Source organism: Propithecus coquereli, unplaced genomic scaffold (assembly GCF_000956105.1).
Source record: "Propithecus coquereli isolate 6110/MARCELLA unplaced genomic scaffold, Pcoq_1.0 Scaffold290, whole genome shotgun sequence".
Taxonomy (NCBI): Eukaryota; Metazoa; Chordata; class Mammalia; order Primates; family Indriidae; genus Propithecus; species Propithecus coquereli.
The window spans coordinates 449,208-473,317 of record NW_012148508.1 but is presented as its reverse complement, the minus strand read 5'-3'; the positions used below and the strand labels follow the sequence as shown (position 1 = coordinate 473,317).

Below are 24,110 nucleotides of genomic sequence, written 5' to 3'. Positions count from 1 at the left end.
CACCAGAATAGTGTTCATTGTACACAATAGGTAAGTTTTTACTCCTCACCCCCTCCCATCCTCCCTCCTTCTTGGTTTCCAATGTCTGTTACATCTCTTTGTGCCCATGTGTGCCCATAATTTAGCTCTCAATTATTAGAGAGTATATTTTCCATTCCTAAGATATTTCACCTGAGATGATGGTCTCCAGTTTCAACCAAGTTGCTGCAAAGGACATTATTCAATACTTTTTATGGCTGAGTAGTACTCCATGGTGTCTGTGGATGCGTGTGTGTGTGTGTGTGTGTGTGTGTGTGTGTGTGTGTGTTTGTGTGTGTATCACATTTTCTTTATCCACTTATAAATCGATGGGCACTTAGGTTGATTCCACATATTTGCAATTGTGAATTGTGCTGCAATAAACATTAGAGTGTAGGTGTCTTTTTGATAAAATGACTTCTTTTCCTTTGGATAGATACCTAGTAATATGACAGCTGGATCAAATGGTAACTCTATGTTTATTTCGTTGAGGAAACTCCATACTGTTTTCCATAGAAGCTGTATTACTTTGCAGTCCCACCAACAGTGTGTAAGTGTTCCTTTCCCCCTGCATCCATGCCAGCATCTATTGTTTTTTGACTTTTTAATAATGGCTGTTCTGACAGGGATAATGTGGTATCTCATTGTGATTTTAATTTGCATTTCTCTGATGGTTAGTGATGTTGAACATTTTTTCAAATGTTTATTGAACATTAGTCTATGTTCTTTTGAGAAACTTCTGTACTTTTGTTCATGTATTTTTCCCACTTCTTAATGGGATTATTTGTTTCTTTCTTGCTGATTTGTTTGAACTCTTTGTAGATTTTGTATATTAGTCCTTTGTTGGATGTATAGCTTGTGAAAATTTTCTCCCATTCTGTAGGTTGTCTCTTTACTCTGCTTGTTATTTCCTTTGCTGTGCAGAAGCTTTTTGATTTACTTAATCCCATTTATTTATTTTTGTATTGCTATACTTGCCTTTGGGGTCTTAATCATAAATTCTTTGCCGAGCCCAATGTCTAGAAGAGTTTTTTCCTACATTTTCTTCTAGAAATCTTATGGTTTCATGCCTTATATGTATTTCTTTTACGCATTTTGAATTAATTTTTGTATATGGTGAGAGATAGGGGGCCTGTTTCATTTTTCTGCATGTGGCTATCCAGTTTTTGCAGCACCATATATTGAAAAGTGCTTCCTTTCCCCAGTGTATGTTTTTGTCTGCTTTGTCAAAAATCAGTTAGTTGTAGGTAGATGGTTTTATTTCTGGGTTCTGTATTCTGTTCCATTGGTCTTTGTCTCTATTTTTGACCAGTACCATCCTGTTTTGGTTACAATAGCCTAGTAGTATAATTTGAACTCAGGTAATGTGATACCTCCAGATTTGTTCTTTTTGCTTAAGATTGGTTTGCTTATTCAGGGTTTTTTGTTTGTTCGTTTTGGTTCCAAATGAAGGGTAGAATTATTTTTTTTCTAGCTCTGAGAAATATGATGCTGGTGTTGCTGGTGTTTTGAGGGGTATTGTGTTGAATCTGTAAATCACTTTGAGAAGTATGGACATTTTAACAATGTTGATTTTACCAATCCATGAGCATGACATGTTTTTCCGTTTATTTGTATCATCTATGATTTCTTTTGTCAGTGTTTCATAGCTCTCCTTGTAGAGGTCTTTCCTCTCCTTGGTTAAATATATTCCTAGGTATTTTATTTTCTTTGTAGCTATTGTAAATGGTATTGAGTTCTTGATTTCACTGTCATCTTGACTGTTATTAGTATATAGAAATGTTACTGATTTATGTACAATGATTTTGTAACTTGAGACTTTGCTGAATTTATTTATCAATTCTAGGAGTCTTTTGGTAAAGTCTTTAGGATTTTCTAGATATGAGATTATATCATCAGTAAACAGGAATTGTTTGACCTTCTCTTTCCTAATATGGATACTATTTATTTCTTTGTCTTGCCTGATCACTCTGGCTAGGACTTCCAGCACTATGTTGAATGGAAGTTGTGACAGTGGACAGCCTTATCTTGTCCCAGTTCTTAGGGGGAATGCTTTCAACTTTTTCCCATTCAGTATTATGTTGGCTGTGGGTTTATCATATATGTCTTTTATAATTTTGAGGAATATTCCTTCTATGCCTAGTTTGTTGAGGTTTTTTATCAAGAAAGTGTGCTGGATTTTAGCAAATGCTTTTTCTGCATCTATTGAGATGATTGTATGGTCTTTGTTTTTACTTCTGTTTATGCGGTGAATCACATTTATTGATTCCTATATGTTAAACCCTACTTGCATCCTTGGAATGAAACACACTTGATTATGGTGAATTATCTTTTTGATGTACTGTTGCATTTGGTTTGCTAGTATTTTGTTGAGGACTTTTGCATCTATGTTCACAAGGGGTATGGGTCTGTAATTTTCTTCTTTTTGTTATGTCCTTTCCTGGCTTTGGTATCAAAGTGACACTGGCTTCATAGAATGAAGTCTGACTTACAGGGTTATTGGGAGATTAAGTTATATGTAATGCATGTGAAGAGCATAGCACAGTGCCTGGCACATAGTAAAAGTTCAATAAATGATGGTGATACTGCTGAATAAAAGAAGAAGGATCGGGAAGAGTGGGAGTACCAGGCATTGATACAGGGGAATCTGGATCATGGTGGTATGATTAAGAAAAATCAAAAAGCCAGAAGGAGGATAGTAAGAGTGGCTGATAATGATGATCTGGCATATGAAATGGTAAAAGTAAGTTTTTAAGGTTGCGTGTTAAATGTCCAACATGCTTTATTAGCCTGGAGGAGAGGTTGCAGTGTCTTTTACTTTTCTGTACAGCAGGGGGCTCCCAGGTACTGGAAAGTTACAAGCAAGGGTGTACTATTGTTTTCATACTTTGCTCAGTTATTACTGCTTGCAAAAGTGAGCTAGCCTCATCTGATGCTATGATTAAAAAGAAGTTGTGTATTCCCAGAATCATAAATGTATAATTTTCTTTATTAGGTATTTTAAATCCATTGAATCATATAGATTATAGATTGGAGTCTTGAGTTTAACATCTATCCATCCTTCCTACAGTGTTTATGGAACAGTGGGCTAGACAACAACAACAAAAAAAGACAAAGTGCCTGCATCCAAGACTCACAGATTAAAGACAATAAAAAGGGAATAGAGTCTAGCATAAAAAGGGGAAAGAGTTTGAGGTGTGGATACAGTGGCAGGAACGAGCAAAAGAGGGAGGCTTTATTTCTGCCTTGGGAATCAGGGGATGCATCAGAAGAGCTGGGGAAGGTGGGAGGTGGGAAGGGCATTCCACACATACAAACAGCACATGTGCAAAGGCATAGAGCGGTGAAATTGTCTAAGAAATGTTCTGGATGTGGCAAACCTAGTTTGTAGAAAAGCAATAAGTGAGAAAAAAGAGAGAACTAGTGTCTCACATGGAGTCAAAACTCACCTGAGTAAAGAGCCCGTATCTGTAGATTTCTAGTCCTCTTCCCCTTTCACTTTGCTCGTCTGATTCCCTCTACGGGGATATTAAAGCTATGGGTTACTGTTACTGATTTTGCAATTTCTAGACATGATGTTTCTAACAGCATATTTTTAAATTATTAATTCTTTTCTTTCTCCTTCAAAGAAGTCTCACTTCTCAGAAGTTCTCCCTTTTTCTTATTTTTTCCTCCCTTTTTCTTATTTTGATTTTGTTGAGGCTCAGAAAAAGACGCTCCAAAGACTGGCACTCTGCCATGCTGAGAGGCCTTGGAAGCTTCCTCAGAATCAAGGTCCCTCTAACCTTGTCTTTCTCCCCTCCAAGCACAGGGAGGGACTCTCTGGAATTTCTGTATCTGACCAAGGAAGCTTCTTTCTAAAAATTTCAATTGTTTTAACCCCCCTCCCTAGGATTCATCAAATAATCAGGAAAGATCACCCACCAGAGAAGAGGCTGGGAGTGATTGCCCTGCGCAGACAGACTTTTCATCTCTTCTTCTGAGAGCAGCTCTAAGAGATTACCTGGGGGACTTTATGTGCATAATAAAGTGACTTTTGTTCCTGTGTAGCTCCAACTCCTACCCTCTGTAATGTTTCTGTCTCCCACCTCTGGGGTTCATTCATTCTCCCTAATGATTTGCTGCCCCTCAAAAGAATTGTCTATATTACCCATGTTCCCCCTCACTGATGAAAAAGGGTATATAAGCTTCTGTATAGCACTGGGTTATTGGGTAATCACTCTGTGATGTCCCCCCCCCACACATGTTAATAAGTTTGTATGCCTTTTCTCTTATTACTCTGCCTTTTGCCAGTTTATTTTCGGCAAACCTTCAGAGGGCGAAGGAGATCCCTTTGCCCTTACAATTTCTTATTTTTATTTAGGATTTTTTTGTAATTTTACAAAAGATTTCTTTGAAAACCAGATGTCTATATCATCTTACACTACACTAAAACTGAAATAACTAACAAGTAGAATCCACTCCAGTTACTACTATAGCCCAAGAGAGTCATCATTCAACCAACAAGTAGATCCATATTTAAACTTTAGAGTAGAATCTAATCATCAGAGTGATTTAAAGTAAGAGAGATATTATTGCTGTTGTTGTCTTATTAGTGGAATGATTTCAGTCATGTATGTTAATTTCCAGTAGTTATTTTTCAAGACTGAGAAATTCATTTGTTCTTCACTGAGTGTGGATTTGAAAGGATGGAAGGAAAGAAAGGTTAATAAGGACAATCAAATTAATGCAAAAGGGCAACAGTAACAAAAACAATGCTCATTATCTGTGCCTGGCAGATAATAGGTGCTCTGAAATACTTTTTTTTGGTAAGACATGAGGTCTTGCTATGTTGCCCAGGCTGGAGTTCAGTGGCTATTCACAGGCACTATGGTAGCGCACTTCAGCCCTGAACTCCTGGACTCAAGCAATCCTTCTGCCTCAGCCTCCTGAGTAACCGGGACTGCAGGTGCCAGCACCACTCCCAGCTTCCCAAAATATTACTGAATGAATGTTGGTGCTCTGCCGCTTACTTGCAGGTACATCAAAATCAGTGTGAATTGGTGCACACAATTTTAGATGCTAGGCTGTTTCAATATTACCCAGAAACAAATTCTCTACTTTATAGTCCTGGTGTTTTTCCTTAAATAACAAATTGTAAGTTGAAATAACAACTGTTTCTTCTTATCTTCATGTCCATTTAAAATATCTGGCTCTTTTTTTTCTGATATGCATCATCATTTTCCAAGTGTTTTTCTATTCTGTGTCTACCAGTTGTTGTCAGTATTTTTATGACTCTATTAACTCTTCTTTATAGAAGGATCCCAGAAGAAGTAATATTGGTGTATAAATAAAGTGTAAGAAGCAATATCCTTCATTTCTCCATTCAGTAGAAAGGAAGTAAAAGAATGAGTAACAGAATCCTTCTAGAAATTCTCATTCTTTTCTGGTCAACTTGATACAGGTCAGGTAAAAGGGATCTCTGGCAGGAGAAATGGCTTTTCCTGCCCAGTGGATAAACTCTATGTGTTCCTAGTATACCCCACTTGGATCTGTTGATCTCTGAACATTACTAGGTAAGTTGTAGTTATATGTCACTGGTTTTTCCTTACTAGAAATTTAATGTTACATTTTTAACATTTAATGTTAATTTTATTTAATTTCAATTTAATTTTTAATGTTATATTGATAGAAAAAATACTTTTTTTTAAAAATCTTATATTTAGGATCTGTATAATTTGGTTTTACTTCTCAATCAGATGGATTCTATAGAGTATGTTAAAAAAGAAAGAAGGTATATTTCCATATTTATTTAGAGTTTTAAGAAGAGAAGCTCATCTCTTGGAGTTCCCCAACTCCTTTTGATAGACGGTAAAAAAGCATTTTGTAAATGTTATTGTGCAGAACTATAGAGTATGTTTGGTATTTCCTCAAAAAAACTAACTCATATAAATATTGCGAGTGTTTGTGTTTTGGTCAAACAACGGAGCCATTATATGCTTGGCATTAATGTAATTGAAGGTTTCAAATGGCTTCCTGTATTTACCCATAATTGACAAGGGATGCATTTAGGTATATTTCCTACCAAGCCCATGGCATTTTGGCTGAGTTTTCCAAGTCAGGTGAATCTCTTCCGTTTACATTGGTGTCTGTGCCAAAGAGGAGTGATTCAATGGAAAGGCAGTCTTGTAGCATACAGCTGCCAGGTTTCTGGATCATATCAATTTAAAAGATGTAAATTTGGGACCCAGCCAAAAAACAAGAAAAAAAGTGCAGGTTAATGAGTGACATAAATATTTATATTTATGTCTGCATATAATACTTAACTAAGGCCCAAAGAGAAATGAATAGAAAGTAAAAACAAATGAATCTGAACTTTCAAACTATATTGTAATGCAATGTGCTGATATGTTTAGACCACTGCACAGCATTCTTTACAGGTTGCCTCATATGCCACTGAAGTGGAATCCTGTCTAAAGAGATCCCGAGTAGTTAGCATAGAGTGGGTTCTGATCGACTTCTCCCTCTCTTTCTCTTCATCCCATCAGTTTTGCAACACAAGTCATGCAGCATACATTTGTTGTTAAACATTGAAATAATAAAGAGGTATACAGATTAAAGAATAAGACTCCTGCCTTCAATGTCTCCCAGCCTCTAAAGGGAAGAGGTGTGAAAGGTAAGGAACAAAAGTTGTATGCCAGTGAAGTTACTCCATTTTCTAAAGAACTTTTATATAAGTCCTACTTAACAATTCTGTTTATATCTCATTTATCATATCTTAACACATAGTTATCCCTTTCTGTAAGTAATTAAGGGAAATTTAATATTTTAGTGGGTTATATTGATACCACCTTCTTCCTTAGGAAGGAGAGAATGGAGATTGAGTGAATATCTAGCAATCTCAACCACTTTATTTAGATATTTTGGCTGTTTACAATTTTCACTATAACAAATAGAACTGCAATGAATATTCATGAATGTATTTCCTTTCGTGGTATTTGCTTCATTTTTTTTCTGTAACCCTTGTTTTCTTACTTTGGTTGATTTATTATCTTCCACATGTTATATCCTTTCATTATGTATAATGTCATCCATTTTTCTTCTGCTCTTGGCTCAAAGGAGGAAGTACTCCACTCTCTTTTAAGTCTTGCCCCTTTTTCCTCTTTGAGCTTGGGGGTCAAAATAGAATAACAGGTTAAGATATTGATGTTTGTAGGTAAAAGAAAGATAAATTGAGGGTGCCTCCACCTGATCATCTGTATTAGGAGGCAGGGCAGTCCAGTGGCAGAGAGCACAGACTGAGCATAACTTCTCACTCTATGACTTTCTAAGGGTTATAACCTTCAGGAAATTACTTAACCTCTTTGTGCCTTAGTTTTTCCATCTGTAAAATGTTAACTTTGGTACTCACCTCATAGGGTTGGTGTGAGGATTGAAGGTAAAGCACTTGGAGCAGTAGCTGCCATATAGAAAGTGCCGTGTATGTTTACAGTTGTTAACTATTACGTCGGTGAAAAAAAAAAAAACCTAGTTTCTGTGTAGTATGATGGGAAGGGGAGCACAGAAAGAGGGTGGTAGGTAGTGACCAGAGTGAGGTAGCCAAGGAGGAATGAGTTAAAGGGGTGTTGGGCAATGTTGAGAGGAAAGCTGAGGTTGGGAGTCACATATTTGTGATGAACATGGGCACATGGCAGTGCTCAACTGCTCAGGAATAGGAGTCAAGACAATGACTTCTTTAAGTTAAACTACTGGGATCAACTGGGTAGGGTTGGCAGAAGACCATGTGGATAGAGCACTAGATGGTACTGATATGAGTTAGATGAAATAATTTACCTTGGGGGTGTGGATGGGAAAGGAGAAATATGAAGGCAGGAGAATACTTGAGAAAGCAATTTCTCTTGAATTGAGGGGTCAGCATGAATTATGGATAGAAGGAAGGGTATGGACTGAGAGTAGATTTTCAGAATTCAGGCTTTTAAAGGTATGATTCTGGATGATAATAAATTTCCAGGTGTGGCTCATGTGACAAAGTTGCTGAAGTGAAACAAATGCCAAAGATAAGGTCAGGGAAATAGAGGGAATCAAAGATTCCATTCAGTTTAATTAAATAGGCAATTAATGATCACCTAGGATGTGCCAGTGAACGTGTTTTGTGTTGGTGTGAATAAGATAAACATATTTCTTAACCTGAAGTTGTTTACCATTTGGACCAGGAGGATGGATTCTTGAATGAATTATGAAATGGAATTTATGATCACTTGAGAGCATTGGAGACGAACAGAAAGAGATCAATGGGCCTATAGCCAAAGTCCACAATGAATGTGGAGGAATGGCCAGTACTGCATGGCAGTAACAAAGAAGATGGTATAACACGACATCTCCAAATGGGGTTTTCAAACTCAGGTTGTAGAATACCGGATGCGATACTGTGAGCTGTCAACATATCTGCCTGTCTCACTAGACTCTGAAATCCTTGAGGGTGGGGACTAGTTCCGTATACTTTTATACTCCCTTTGTAGTCTTGGCACATAGTAGAACTTAAAGAGGTATTTATTTGTTGTCTTGACATGAGAAAAGAGAGAAATATTTCCAATATTTAAATATACTATATTATTTACTTATTGCTTTGTAGCAAATTATCCCTAAACTTAGAAGCTTTAAATAACAAGCATTGATTATTTCAAAATTTTCTGTGTTCAAGAATCTTGGTACAGCTTGGCTGGGCCCTCTGCCTCATGGTTTCTCACGAGGATGCAATCAAGTGTAGGATGGGGCTATGGTATCATCAAAGGCTCGGTTGGAGAAGCCCACTCATGTGGTTGTGCCAGGATTCAATTCCTTGTATGCTACTGGACTGAGTTTCAGGTCCTCACCAGCTGCTATCCAGGGGCATCCCTTCTGCTACCTGGACCTCTCCACAGGGCAGCTCACAGCACAGCAGCTGGCTTCCTTTAGAACAAGCAAGCAAGAAAGCAAGAGAGAGTGAGCAAGATGAAACTCACAATCTTTTGTGAATTAATCTCAGAAGACAACCCATCCCATGGCTTTTGCTCTGTCCATCTGTTAGTGAGTCACCAGGTCCAGGCTGGGGTCATTGGGGACCATTTTAGAGGCTGTCTTCTACAAATACTAAAAATGTTTTTGGCAATTACCACCTTTTCAATTTAAATCTGTGTCATCAGTCACAAAAGGAATGCATTTGTTGACATACTTCTCTACTTGGGTGTTCTTTGAACAGTGCATTGCACTAAGTACAGTTCAACAAATATATGCTGATTGACTATGGATAATATTTCAATTTTCCTGAAAAGAAAGTTCAATCTTAAAATAAGGTAATAATGTTCTCAAGCAGATATTGCTTTTGGAGAATGTAGACTTTTCTTAGAATTGAAATTGCCAAAGAAAATAGTTTCTTGTGTACTGTGTGTCAAAATATGGATATGTTTATTAGAGTGCATATCAGAGTTGCTGTTTAGACAAGTCTGACACTAATTTTATTTCTCAAAACTCTTGAATACCACAGTACACAAAAGGTCCTGTAGAAAAGTGTCATAAGTTTTCTAGTTTCTGTACTTTTGAGGTGTCAGGTTTAATTGAATCTTAGAAGCAAGCTATAATTGAAATGTCTTTGAGATACAGAGCATGAAGACAAGATAAACAGTCAAAACTGTATTAAAAAACACATAGCCCTTTTTATATTTGGTGAGGAAACAAAGCTGTGTTGATCTTCTCAGACTGTAAATGACAGTCTAAAATTATATAGTACTCTGTATATGAGTTTTTATATATTCTCTGTAAATAAAAAACAGTTATTATTATCTGTATTTCATACATGACTTTTATAATTCACCTAATAAAAAAGCCAATGTATTTGGATATTTACTAGAACTTTTTTGCATCTTCCGACAACTAAACTTTTTCTTGTCTGAGGCAAATATGCTTCTGTATATTTCTTCACAGAAATGATTCAATGAAACTTCAATTTACCAGAACACTCAGGCCTCTGGATGTTTACTTCTGCACTCTACTTTTTGCAAAAGGAGATAGATCAAAAGGAGAAACAGATACCAGGGTTTTCAAAAAAGAAACACATCTCTGTGGATTACCATACACATTTATTTCTTACTCCAACTACACATCTGTGACAGGCCAGCTTTCTCTCTGCTCCATAACCTCTTCATTCCAGCACCCAAGGTGTAGGAGCTGCCTACCCCTGAGATCTGCTGAAAAGTGCGGATGTGGATTGTGTGATGGTGCCTCAAGTTTTTGCTGGCAAATGGCACATGTCTCTTTTGCTCACAGTTCATTGGCTTAAGCAAGTCCATGGCCAATCCTGAGGTCAATGGACTGGAGAAATATAATCTGCCCACTAGGAGAGGCAGAGAATATTTTGAACAATAATACAATGCACCATACGCACTTAGAGGATGTGACTGAAATGATTACACTGGTTCCATACAGTGAATGACAATCTAAAATGGTCATCCAACCCACTGGAATGGATATTGGCCAGCTTGGTATCACTGTTGTAGTTCAGACCTGACTCAGTTTCCTTTGTAATTCTAATACCAATTCTCTGTGTGTTTTAGATACATGGCACTATGTTCATTGATGCAATGTTCAGTAACATGTCTCTATGGCAAGAACCTCAGTCACATCCCTTGGGTAGCAAACAAGAATAATATTTATGAATTATTAGGAACTTGGCTCAGTGCACTTTGGGTGCTTTAGTTAATCTACCCAGCAACCAGGTGAGAAGGAAAAGATTATTCTCATTTTGCTTGTGATCAAATTTACCCAAAGAGCTTAAACAAGGTCACATAGCCCGTGAGGGGGAAAGCTGGGATGTGAAACCAGCTTTTAACCCCAGAATTCTGGCAAATTAAGTTAGAAGACAATGACTACATTTTGATTATTCTACAACCAAAGAGTAACTTTTGCCAATTACTAGTTAATCAAAAAATGCAAGGGCTATGTTCCGCACAGCCACGTGAATGACTCAAATCACACACTTTCACTAAAACAATTACAGAAACCTATTTTAAAATTTATAAGGAAAATCCACTTTCTCTGAAGTCTAGAGACATTATCTGTTTCCTTTTGCACAGCTCATTCAGGGACATTCTGTTTGAAGAATGTAACAAAGCCCATTGCTTAAAGAATAATAGTTCAGAATGGATGGCTGAAGAGAAAGCAAAGAAGTAAAATTAGATCTAAGGCCTGGAGGTGCCTCTAAACAACATATAAAAAAATTGGGCTCTCGGTTTCCCAGGGAAAGGTGAACAGGTGAGAGAAAAAGATACAAGTGACATTTTGGTCTTCAAAAGAACTGAAAGGAGGTGGCCTTTCTAAATGCAAGGGCAGAAACAGGATGGCACATGGGCTAGGGAAGGATTGGCCTAGGCAACCGGAAGAAAGAACATTCTAAGCTTTTTTGCCTAGTATACTACAGGTGAAATAGCATAACCCTTGGAGCCAAAGACATCAAGAATTAAATCCTACCTCTGCCATTTCCTTGTCTGCTATATGACTTTGGGCAAGTCTCTGGCCTTCTTGAACCTCAGGTTCCCATCTGAAAAAAAATTTAAAAAACCCCAAAAACCAAATTTACAGGATTTCTGTGAGGATTAAATTACGTACCTATTTATATCCGTATATACGCTCTGTATACCTATATTTATTAATATATCAGCATCTGCACTACTTATATATCTGTCCATATCCATTTCCACATACATATATAATCTATACCTATATCCATATATAAAACATTTTCATATCCAATTCATACCCATATCCAATCTATATCCATATCCATATCCATCTTTTTTTAATATCCTATGAAAATTCACATGTCCATCTCTCTCTATTTGGTGCTTCAGAGTTTCTCTGTGATTGTTAATTATCTTCTCCTCTGCTGTATTAATCAATATATCAATTAATAACCAACATTTGTTAAGTGTTTGTTCTATACCAGCATTGTGCTGATTTCTGGAGATGATGAAAAGGTGATTAAGACCGAGACACTGTCCATAAGAAGCTAATGGGAGAGATGGACACACAGACCACATGATTCCATGTATTGCATGGTTTCAAAAAGTCAGCTCAGACTGTGGGTTCAGGCACTGTCAGCTTTTTAGACTTGAGGTTGATGACATGACCTGCTGTTGAAACATATAATCTGCTTTACACAAGTACACTGAAGAAATATATGGCAAGGAAGGAGTTATTTATTTTTTTCATTAGAAGATACTGTGTTCCTTTCAAGCAGGCCCAACTTAACGTTTTGGAGACACTCCAGAGAACTGCATTAACTTAAATGACATTCAATGTTTGTTTCAGCTGCCTGCCTGGTTTATTCAGCTTCTTCTTCCTTATCTGTCTCCCCTTCTTCTTTCCTGTTGTTCTACTGCTTGCTCTCTCTTTCCTTCTCTTTCTTTTATTCATTTATCAAAATTTTCTGTAGTGCCTACCAAGAGCCAGACACCATTCTAGGCATTGGGAATACAGCAGTTAACAAAAAAAAAGTATCTGTTCTCATGGACATTATATTCAATAAGGGGAAAACAGACAATAGATGAGAAAACAGACAAATATGTAATATGACCATTGGTCTAAGTGTTAAGAAATAGAAAGCAAGGTAAAGAGACAGAGAGTGAGAAGGATGGGGGATGTGTATATGCTAGTTTAGATCAAGAAAGGCCTCTTTGATAATGTAACATTTGAGCAGAGACCTGAACTTGATAAGGGAACTAGTCATCTACAAATTTGGGAAAAGAGAATTCTTGGCAAAGGGAATGACAAAGGTAGAGGCTCTGAGATCAGGACAGCAAAGAGACCAGGGTGGTTGGGGTGGAGTGAGAAAGATAGAGAGAGCTAGAAGATGAGATCAGAGAAATGGAGGGAATACCATATAGGGCAAATCAGGAAGGGCCTTGTAGGGTGTGGCAGAACATTGTATATTATTCTGAGTAAGATGGGAACACACTGGAAATTTGGAATAAAGAAGTGACATGAACTACTACAAGGAGAATAAGGTAGAAAAGAAAAACAGGGCAATTGTGTATTAGGGAGACCTGTTAGGAGGCCATGGCAATAGCGTTGGTGACAGGAAATGGAAGGTTAGTCTATGATAGTAGGAATTAGATGTTCTTTGATTCTGGATATGCTATAAGGTAGGGTCTACAGAATATGCTAATAAATTGCTTGTAGAGTGAAAGAGGAAGAAGCAAGTTGCAGGGAACTCGAAGGTTTATGTTCTGAGTAACTGACAGAATGGCCTTTTAATTAATGGGAGGAGAAATTATAAAAGGAATAGATTAAGGGAGATGGGGAATCAAGACTTCAGAATGAGATACAGTAGATTCAACATCCAACTCTATGGAGTTGAAGAGAGGCCAGATAGAAAGATAAAATTCTGAGATGTCAGCATACCATATAGATGGTAATAAAAGTGATGGAACAAGATTATATCTCATTTTAGTGAAGGGAGATAGAGAAAAGAAGAGGTCCACGGACAGAGTCTGGAGCATTCCAAATATACAAGTCTTAAGGATGAGAGAAGTCAGTAAACAAAACTGAGAAGGATGTTGGGAGAACATTCTTTCAGGGATCACTGTCCTTCACTGCGTGATGTCCAGTGTCTTGTGTTTCTTGGTTGTTCAGTTGGAGGGATAAATCTTGCTCCTATAAGTCTATCTTTATAAGACACAGAAGTCATGTCTTCGTATTTAAAGCGCATCTCTTTTGAAAATAATGTATTTTGTTTCTGCTTTTGTTTAATCTAGTTGAACATCTCTGCCTTTTAGTTGGATTGTCCTTGTCAGAAGTATAGTTTGCTAATATTTTCTCACAGTTCGTGGGTTGTCTATTGTTTCCTTTGCTGCACAGAAGCTTTTTAGTTTGATCCAATCCATTTGTTTATTTTAGTTTTTCTGCCTGTGTTTTTGGGCTTATATCTAAGAAATCTTTGCCCAGACCATTGTCATGGAGCATTTCCACTATTTTCTTCTGGCAGTTTTATAGGTTCAGATCTTATGTTTAAGTCTTTAATCCATTTTGAGTTGATTTGCGTATGGTGTGAGATAAGGGTTTAATTTCATTCTTCTGCTTGTGGGTATCCAGTCGTCCCAGAACCAGTTATTGAAGATACTTTCCTTTCTCCATTGTGCGTTCTTGGCGCCTTTGCTAAAATTCAATTGACTTTAAATACACTCGTTTATTTCTGGGCTCTCTATCTTGTTTCATTGGTCAATGTGTCTGTTTTTGCGCAAGTACCATGCTGTTTTCATTACTATAAATTTGTAATAGATTTTGAAGTCAGGTAATGTGTTGCCTCCAGAATTCATATGTTTCTAAAAATTTAAGAAGAATCAAAGTCATTTACATACACCTAGAAACTTACTATTTCTTATATTTCTCATTCTTACCTAAGGATATGTGTTTCCCTCTGCTATTATTTTAGTTCAGCTGAGAAATTTTCTTTAGTATTTCTTATAGTTTAAATCTGTTTGTGATGAAGTCTCCTAATTTTGTTTTTTTTGAAAACTTTTTCTTGGCTTTGATTTTTTGAAAGATAGTTTTGCTGTACATAGAAATCTGTGTTAATTTATTTTTCTACACACTTAAAAAATATCTCAATGTCTTTGTTCCTTTATTATTTCTGATAAGAAGTCAGCAGTCATTTAAATTATTGTTTACATGTATGTAATGTATAATTTTTCTTCCTAGGGTTGTTATAAAATATATTTGTAAATTCTCCAATATTCCTTACTTCAAAAAGTAGAGCCAAATTTTTCTCCTCTTGAATATGGTTCTGACTTAGAGACTTGATGGTAATGGAACAGAAAGTGGTGATATGTGACTTTCCAACCAGTTAATAAAAATGTGGCTTAAGGCACAAATAAAGAGCTTCTCTCTGGCTCTCTCTTTATTTCTCTCCTCTGTTCTGAGAGAGGCCAGCCACTTTATTATAAAGGCACTCAAGCAGTACTAGGAAAGTGTCCACATAGAGAAGAACTGAGGCCTTGCACCAAGCAGCAGCACCAATTGCCAGCTATATGAGTGATTCACCTTGCAAGCAGATCTTCCAGGTCCAATCACATCCAGCTTCAGAAGACTGGTAGACCATAACCTAAGCTGTTCCCAAATCCCTTGACACAGAAACTGTGAAAGATAATAATTTTTTTAAACCATTGAACTTTGGAGTAATTTGTTATGCAGCGATGAATAACTAATGTATTTCCTAACTCAAATGTCTGTGCATGTTATATTCACCCCAGCTCTCCAATTTTTCAATCCACTTTGCCTGTGTAAAAGAAAAAAATTATCATAAAATTCAAGGTGCACCACAGCTGAAAAATCAATCTATGGAAGAAAATTACTAATTTGTGGTAAAACCATTCTATTTTAAAAACACCATTTTGTGTCTTTGGTTTACCATTGTAAGCCTGAATACCTTGTATAATACTGCACTATTCACTGTTGAATTAAATTGAACTTAACTGAAATACTTGTTGAAGTAAATGATCTGGAAATGGAAGTGAAAAATCATGGCAGGAAATTCATTTTAAACATTTATGTTGTACATTGACTAGTGCTCATTTTCAAGCCCCATCAACCTATCACTGAAAAACAAACAAAAAATCCTAAATTTATATGCTGTTGGTTCATGGTAGACCATATGGATTTTTATAATTTCTGCCTATAGAACACATCTTCAAATGTTTCTAGGAAATCTTTATGAAGCAATATACAATGATAGGTATTTTCCTGTGCTTAGGTTGTAAACTATTGTAATGTGTTGCAATGTACTTGGCACGTTATTTGCAGAGGCCTGATATCTGTATTCCTCCTCATCTAATCAAACTTTACACCATTTCAGTATACCTGAATTTTATGAGCATAGTGAGTTTGAACAGTCACTCATTTACTAATACAACATGTAAATCGAGCAATTCTCTTCCTCTTTGGGAGGTGGTGTATATCCAGGGTGTATCCCAGTGGTTTGGAGCACAAGCTGGACTTCTTAGGTGCAAATCCCCAGTGGACCACTTACCAGCTTTGTGCCCTTTGGCGTATATCTTAACCTCTTGCCTTACTTTCCCCATCTGTAAAATACAAAACTAATAGTACCCACCTTACAGGATTGTTGTGAAGATTAAATACATGAAAACTGCCTGGCACATAGTAAGTACTAATAAAAATGAGCTCTTATTGCCTTCCATACCTACCATGGACTATGAAACATTGCAGATGACTTGTAACTTTTTGAATGAATGAATAACTCTAGGGTGAGAGTACTGTAGGAACATCTCTGCCACTGTTTTCTTTTTCTTTTTCTTTTTCTTTTTGTAATTGCATTCTATGATCACGCAAAAGTTTCAATTATTCACTTCTTTTTGGAAATTGTCTACTAGATCAAAAAGAGCCAGTAGAATATGTTCATTGAAAAAGGACATGCAAATAATATTGATACATGATTCCACCGAATTGAGAATTACAAAATAAGATACTTTGGGGTAGGATAAATTTTCATTTTAACACCTCATAAACGTGGACATGGGAGAAAGGAGTCAAGCATAGAAACGAGCATTGGGATTCAGAATCCGGGGCACGTGTTATTGCATTTGGAGAAAGACCATTTTAACTGGCCACACACAACCAAGCTACTCCCCATTGACTGTGGGCAATACCTGAGGAAAGATGAGAGGTCTAATCAGTCTTTACATCCTCAAAACTTGGCAAAGTGCCTGGCAGATACTACAGTCAGAAAAGAAATTGTTTTCAAGGAATGAAGTATTAAATAACCAAAGCAACTGTGTCAAAATATTCCACCTTTGGTCCCAAACCTTCCACCTGTACCTCGACTTCCACCTTCGTGGGCTGACAGCTCAGACCTCAAGTCTGCTTAGAAAGACTCTGACTTTCGCTCCAAGGATCAAGAAAAAAAATGACCCAGTTGCAACCTCTACTAGGAGTTACGGGAACCACCGCCTCCCTTTGTTGTAAAGAGAATGGAGAGGACAGTGATGGGGCTGGGAGCACAGTAGTATCTCTGAGTGGCTGAGCAGTGCCTGCGTCCCACTAGGCGGACGTCCTGCGGGCTCGGTTAATTACCCCCGCCCCGGCCTCGACCCGCCCTAATCCTCAAACTCCGAAACAAATCTTTAGCAAGAGCGCTGGAGGAGGGACCAGGGGTCTCCGCGATGGGCCTGGGAGATGCCGACCGCTGCAGAGAGAGAATTTCCTGGGGGCCCCATGGAATCCCAGGCAGAGCTGGGCTTTGGCTCCCACCCCTGCATCCCGCGCACAGCTTCCCCGGGGACGGCCAGAGCACCGATGTCCAGGGCAAGGCCCCCGCAGCCAGCCCGCGGCTGGAGGGCATCAGACGGCGGCTGGCGCGCTCCTTCCAGCGGGCGGTGCCACACTGGGGCTCGAGGCGCGCGCGGGAGGCGGCGGCGGCGGCGCTGGAGGAGCAGAGCCCGGCGCGCGTCGAGGGCGCCCTGGCCGGGCTGCGCGCGGAGCTGGTGAGAGCGCGGGCTGGGCGGCCGGCTCTCGGGGCGCCCCCTCCGTTGGTCCTCTGCTTGGGCTCCACAGCTTCTGGTCGCGTAACCCACCCGAGGACTTACTTGGGGAGGCCAAAGGGAGCTGTGCCCAGTGAAGGAGAGCTGGCCACTGACCACCGATCTTGCGGACGGGGTAGGACGGTGGGGGTGGCAGCTCGAGTCCGGACGCTGTGTTGACGCCTGCACCTCCCCAGCAACGTCAGGGAGGGAAGGGGACCCATCAGGGTCTAGTTTACCAGTGACACACTGAAGTCGTCCCCTTCCCAACCTGTTTCTATAGTTTTCTACCTGATAGGGAACTTTTACTATGGGTATGTGTGGAGCATGGAGGAAGGAATTTCAATGAAACAAACTCCTTTATGGGACTGATGGAGCGAGTCTATCGGCAACCCTTTCCTTACATCCCGCAGGTTTTCAGACAACTGGAAATAATAAGGTATTTTGTAAAATTGTAGCTTTTGAACATTAGACAGGTTAGGTCCGAACGTTAAACAGGAGGGAGTGTGGATAAATATTGTAGATGACTGTTTTTTAATTTAGAAAATTCCAAATTAGACATAAAAGGACAAAATGAATAGGAGCAATTAAGACTCTAAAAGGGTGCTGCCTATGAATGTGTGCAGTGGACACTTGGAAAAATCTCCTCTTTTGCACTGAACATTAATAAAATTAATCACAACTTTAGAATTGATCCAACTATTAATAAATTGTCTAAGAACCTTACTTTCTGAGTTTAGGAAGGACAATATGGTAGTAAATCTAATTTTACCCGTGTTAACAATCTGAATCTGACAAGGGATGCATTATATCTGATGCAACCATACTGAAGAAACACCTGGTTTTCATCCTGAGTCTAAGCAGCAGGGTAATGCACCCACCTGAGTAGACACCTGGAGGCCTCTGGTATGGGCCAGGATACCAAACCCAAAGGCTCAGACCTGGCTCTCCATGCTGCTGAGCTGGGATACATCAGTACCTCTTCTTGAGCTTCAGTTGACTCTCATTTAAATTAGGTGAAGAGATTATACTGAATAAGGACTGAGCCACCTTTCAACCTTAACATGTTGCTCCACCAATAGGAATTTTTGACAAGTAATTTGTTGAGGGTGGCAGAAGGTAGGGAATAAAATTCTAAACAGATGAGGGTTCAAATCCTAGCGTTACCACTTACAGGCTCTGCTAACACTTGCTGTTCCCACAACTTTGGGAATGTCAAGGAGCCAGTTTGAGTTTACTCATCTGTAAAATGGAGATTACGATAGTATAGCCTTGCTGTAAAGCTTATATGAAGTGCTTAGATTGCAGACATTATTTAATGGCTCTTGTTATTATGATAATGATTACTATAGATCTTGGAGGCTGTACCAAAAAGGAACAAATGTATACGTATCAAAAATCAAGGGTTTTTCTGGAAAGGAACCGGAGAATTTTATACATACCCAGATGCTGTCTTTTGGGTTACAGACCATGGTCAACATCTTGACCAATCTTGTCACCAGTATGTGGGACTGGTCATGAGGAAGAGCCAGAAGAATGTGGATACTTCAGCTTAATATCATCACCACTGCAAGAAGTAGTTTTTGATTATGGGCTATTAACCAGATTTTTATAGGAATTGGCATACATTCTTACACATATATGCATATATCATGTATTAGGATGTTATTTGTGTAAGGAACGATGATGAGCAAGTTCAATTAATTTAGAGTTGTGTTGTTACTTATACTATTTTCTATTGTTTGACTTGATCTTCTTAGTAAGATGCATTGATTTCCAGGGTCTGTGAATGGGTTTCAGGGTTTCTATATATCTAAAATGAAATGAAAAATTTTCTATGTGCATAAAGTTTAGATTTTCCTCAGAGGTTCATAGCTTTCATCATATTCTCAGAGGGATCCATGATGAAAGAAAAGTTAAAGAGCCATTGGTATTTTAATTTCCTAAATAAGCGTAAATTACACTTACTTAGATGGTAAATCATTATCAATACTTTTACTCTCTGATTCTTGGCCTAAAAGTGCAGGATGGATGTTCATCAGTTCATTCATTCATTCATTCATTCACTCAGTCTTTTAACAAACATACAGGGAACATACCAGGTTGTGTGCCCAGGCAGTGCATTCACAGTTGGGCATGGAATTATGAATAAGATACACACTCTGCCCTCAAAAATCATCAGTCTAGTCTAGTTTGAGTGTTGTGAGAGGCACATGTACAGAATGCCATGGAAACATAGATAAGAGATAATTATGTCTGCCCATGCAATCAGGGAAGGCTTCTTGGATTAGTTGGCATTTGACTGGGTTCAGCAGAAAGAGAGGTGACAAAGGGCATTTTAAACAGAGGGGTCAGAAGGAAATGTGGCTCAGGATGGGCAAGGTTTCTGACTGGCTGCAGTGGGAACTGACATGGGGAAGAGGGCTAGGAAGTGAGACTGGAAAAGTAGGGCAGGATTATAGAGCATCTGGGCCACGCTAGACACCTGAAGCTTCCTGTAGGCAAAGTGCATGGGCTTTTCGTGGTGGTGGTTGTGTGGGTGTTGTTACTGTTTGTTTGCTGTATGTTCATTTACTTTATTCTTTGCTAATTCTTGATGTCAGAGAAATGGTTCCAGGTGCTGAAGGACGAAGAAAAATGTCTCAGAGGAAAACCGAAGGATAATTTTATCCAAAAGCTTTATTTTTCAGATTAGGGGGTGACCACCAATATTTGTTTTTTACCAACACACTGCCCAGGTTCATCCTGGGGTGGTTTCTATTGACAAATTTATGAAGGGTTTTAAGCAGAGAACACAAATTCCTCATGAACTGCATTAAACAAGATCCTAATTGAAGAATTTACAAGTAGTTGATCAGTTTTCAGCTATAATACAAAGATTATATTGGACTAAGCTTTTTTGGACTGCCACTAGGTAACATGCCCTGGAGGTCTATTTTTTTTTTTTTAACACACGAGGACTTTCATAAACTCCCATTGAAGGAAGGTATAAATCAGCCTTGCTATACAACAGATTTCACTCCAGAGTGAAAAGTGTTAGATTATATAAGTACACATAACTGTACATGTGCCTCTAAGGTGTCGTTAAATGTTTTTGCTTGGCAGGGAGACCATTTAATATCCTGAAAACTTGAAATGACAAGTAATCAAGTAAATGGGCAACGATCTTGAATACTCAGGTGGCTGTAGGCAGTTATCCTGTGGCTCAGAAAACTCATAAAGATAAATTATTTCGTCGTGGGTCACATGCCGTTGCTTGAAAACAGCCTTCAGTGCGTAGCTATTTTTCATATGGACAACTTTGTGCCTCAGCTAGTTTTGTTTTCATTTCAAGGCCATTTCAAAAGCTATTTATGTATCTGGCTTTTACCTTGTCGTGTGGAAAGTCAGTTTTATAGCCAGGCCAAACAGAACTGGAGAGTAAGATGAGAAATGCATCTTTCTTGATATCTTATTTTCCTTTCCTACAAACTCCTTATTTCTTCTGTGTAGAGAGTGGTTTCATTTGATCTGTATCTCAGGCTAATAAAATTCCTTTTTTTCTTTTTTATATGTTTTTAGCTGGAAATGCATTTCCAAAGCCACCAGCTGGCTAGAACTTTACCGGACCTAAACGTGAAAACGCAGCAATGGAAAAGGGAGTATGAACTGGAAATCACATCAGAATCTCAAAGCCTGAAAGATAATGCCATGAATCCAGAATAAGGAAATGCATACTCGAAGATCTGAATTCTAAAAATAACAGACAACTCTGAAACAATTCTGACAGTAACATTATGGATGCTTTACATAAGCTTTGAGGGGGAATTTGTAGATCAAAAACTTAGAGTTGCCAAGGGGAAGTAACGAAAAACACCCGAGAGATGGGGTGAGAAAATGGTGTGTTATTGAGTTTCAAAGTTATTTATTCATTGTTTTGACTGGGACATAAAAGTAAAAAAAAAAGTATCCAAGTGTGCCTTAATGCCAACTTCTAGTATTCCATCTTGAGTCACCTTACCTTACTGGCTTTGCTTGAACTTGCAGAATCTGTGCTTGTTTTTGTTTTATTTTATTATTTATCCTTGGTTTGTCCAGTAGCTGTTCAGTATCTCCCCACCCCTCCTTTTTGGGAGACTTATTTCTACCTGGATTCCAACCATGCCCTTTAGGTAGTCTGCCATTAAGGGTGCCCCACCTTCCCAAATGTAGTCATACAGGTCAAGGCAGCAGGTCAATTTGCCCTCTGGATATTTTGAACTGGCCCTAAGGGAGTAGATGACTATTTCCTGCTGGTAGAAGCTGTGGAACAAGGGGCTTGGAAGCTGCTGGTGTCCACCATGTGAGAAAGCCCAGCCTCTTAATAAAGCAGGTGGAAACTAAACCACTGAATGCACAAAAGAGAAGGGAGGGTGCTGCTGTTCCTTGTCCCTGGGGGACAAGCTGTATAAAACTCCAGTCCTTGCTGTTGTTTACATACATGAAATAGTCTGGTATCCTTCTCATAAAATCTCCTTGTGCCTAAGTTAATTCAAGTTAGAGTTTCTTGACTTGTATCCGAAAAGTTCCTAATACAATTGTTCAGTTTTTAGGAGTTAAAATGGTTCTTATTGTTGAATTAGGTATCTAACTGTACCCTAAAAATGCTGTCTTTTTAACACAGAAAATAAAAAGTTAATAAAAAAGTCGTAGATCTAAGTTATATTAATAATGGTTATTGTCTGTAAAAGTAAAAATTAATTTATAACAATTATGTTATTTTAATATTTGATGAACAATAAACATTAGTTCTTGAAGACAAAGGAGAAACAAGGGATATGGTCTTTCTCTTTTTAAAATAAATGTAAGTTGTTTTATGTGTGTGAGGATCTGAGAATTACCTGGACCAAGTTTACTTTGTAATTAACTTTTTCTCCACAATAAGTAAATTATTATAGCCCATTAGTATGTAATTTCTTCCCTCTGTAAAACTGAGGTATTACCATTTTCAACGTATAGGACACTGTCAGATGAGCAGCAGGCGGCATCCTGATGTCTAATTCCTGGGTTCCTTAAGATATTCTGCATATGAGCTCTTGGCCTATGTGACTAATATATTAAAAGTATGTGTGAAATAGATTTCCTGTTTATTTCTTTTTAAAAAATTTTATAGAACTTTTGAGCAAAGAGTTGGCAGAGTAACTTGTGATCTGTTTTTTGAAAAGGCTTCTACTTAAATGCTGGGACAATCATTCTCAAGTACATTTTAAAGGTTAATATTTGTCAATCATTGTGATTTTGTGCTTAGAAAATACTCGAGGTGAGTTTTGTATAAGCTCAATTCCTTACAGAATACATATTACTGACACTAGTTAATATTCATGTAACTCATTTGATTATATTGTTAATGTACTATATTTGGGGATCAAAAGAAAGAAAACTGAAAAGAGAACTTCTGAAAATGGATGCATTGTTTTGCACATTTTCAGATTAAAAAATGTCCACTATTTTATTGCAAAGTTTTTGTTGCCCCTTCCCGCCCCCATCTTTCAGTGATAAGCTTTGGATCACTGTATCAGTTAGGGGTGACAGATACAGAAACAGAATAAGAAACTATTTGTTTCGAAAGTATCTTATTTACAGAAGCCCTAATCAGCAGAGTTGTCCTGTGATATTAGCTGTGCCATATGGAAATACAATGGGAGGTTGATACATGGGATGCTATATTTATTAAATATTTTTGCTTTGTTTTCACTCTAGTACGATATTCTTCACTTTTTTAAGTGGCAGAAACCACATGACAGTTTGCGTATTTTTCTTTGCCATGGCGCTCAGCTGCTGGTCGTTAGCTGCTGGCCTGTCATCCTGTCAGCTGGGGCTCACAAGGAATCAGTGAGAAACTTTGCTGAGGGACGTGAGGATGCGCCAGCAATGGTTACATTTCCCCTCTTTCTAGGGCTTTTAAATAAGCTAGAGCAACAGTGTGACATTTTAGAGATATATGAGACGGAAGGAACCAAACTGCTGCCAGCTGGAGGGGAAAATGAGAAAATAATTATAACCTAAATTCTGCATCAGGGAAGCAGTAACTGGGTAAGCCGAAGAAAGCAGGGTGTTCATAACAATAGTGGATAGAGAGGGCCAAAAGAAGAGGTACTAAAAACAGTTTTGTGAGGAAAATATAGTGTTTGAGTATTTCAAATGACACAATTTCTCACAGCTTTAATTATGGGGGGATAAAACCCATGCTAGCAGGAAATGGGCTTTCGCCATATGGTACTTGTTTAGCACCTACCAGTGAATAGGTGCCAAATTAATTATGACAATTAGGAGCCTTGCATAGGTTGTTAAGCGTTAAATTCCTTTACAGGTGGCCTGGATGAATCCGCATTTTGTTTGGCTTGCCAAATGACTTCTGCTGTAACAGGTGCTTCTGCAGCTCCCAGCCTGGGGACAGATCCGAGTCTTGCTGTGGGTAACCCCATGATGGCTGAGCCTGCACCAGTATAATTACAAGAATCCTATCTCCCCCTGGTCCCTTTTGCTGGCAGGGCCCAGGGCCCAGGGCCCGGGCGTAGCCGTCAGTTGTGT

The 24,110-nt window shown here is 38.3% G+C and overlaps 1 protein-coding gene across 1 annotated transcript; it reads left to right on the top strand.

Annotated features, from left to right (window-relative positions):
- Positions 1-17,204: 17,204 nt before the first annotated feature.
- Positions 17,205-21,266, top strand: AARD (alanine and arginine rich domain containing protein). Its single transcript, XM_012648617.1, has 2 exons — positions 17,205-17,525; positions 21,123-21,266. The coding sequence occupies exons 1-2, from the start codon at positions 17,205-17,207 to the stop codon at positions 21,264-21,266; spliced, it is 465 nt and encodes a 154-aa protein (XP_012504071.1).
- The last annotated feature ends 2,844 nt before the right edge of the window (positions 21,267-24,110 follow it).

What these genes read in the sequence shown, in the direction of transcription:
- AARD (XM_012648617.1), top strand. Translation starts at nt 17,205, where the DNA reads ATGGGCCTGGGAGATGCCGACCGCTGCAGAGAGAGAATTTCCTGGGGG. An exon ending in CCGGGCTGCGCGCGGAGCTG is followed by an intron (nt 17,526 to 21,122) that starts GTGAGAGCGCGG and finishes ATATGTTTTTAG; the next exon opens with CTGGAAATGCATTTCCAAAG.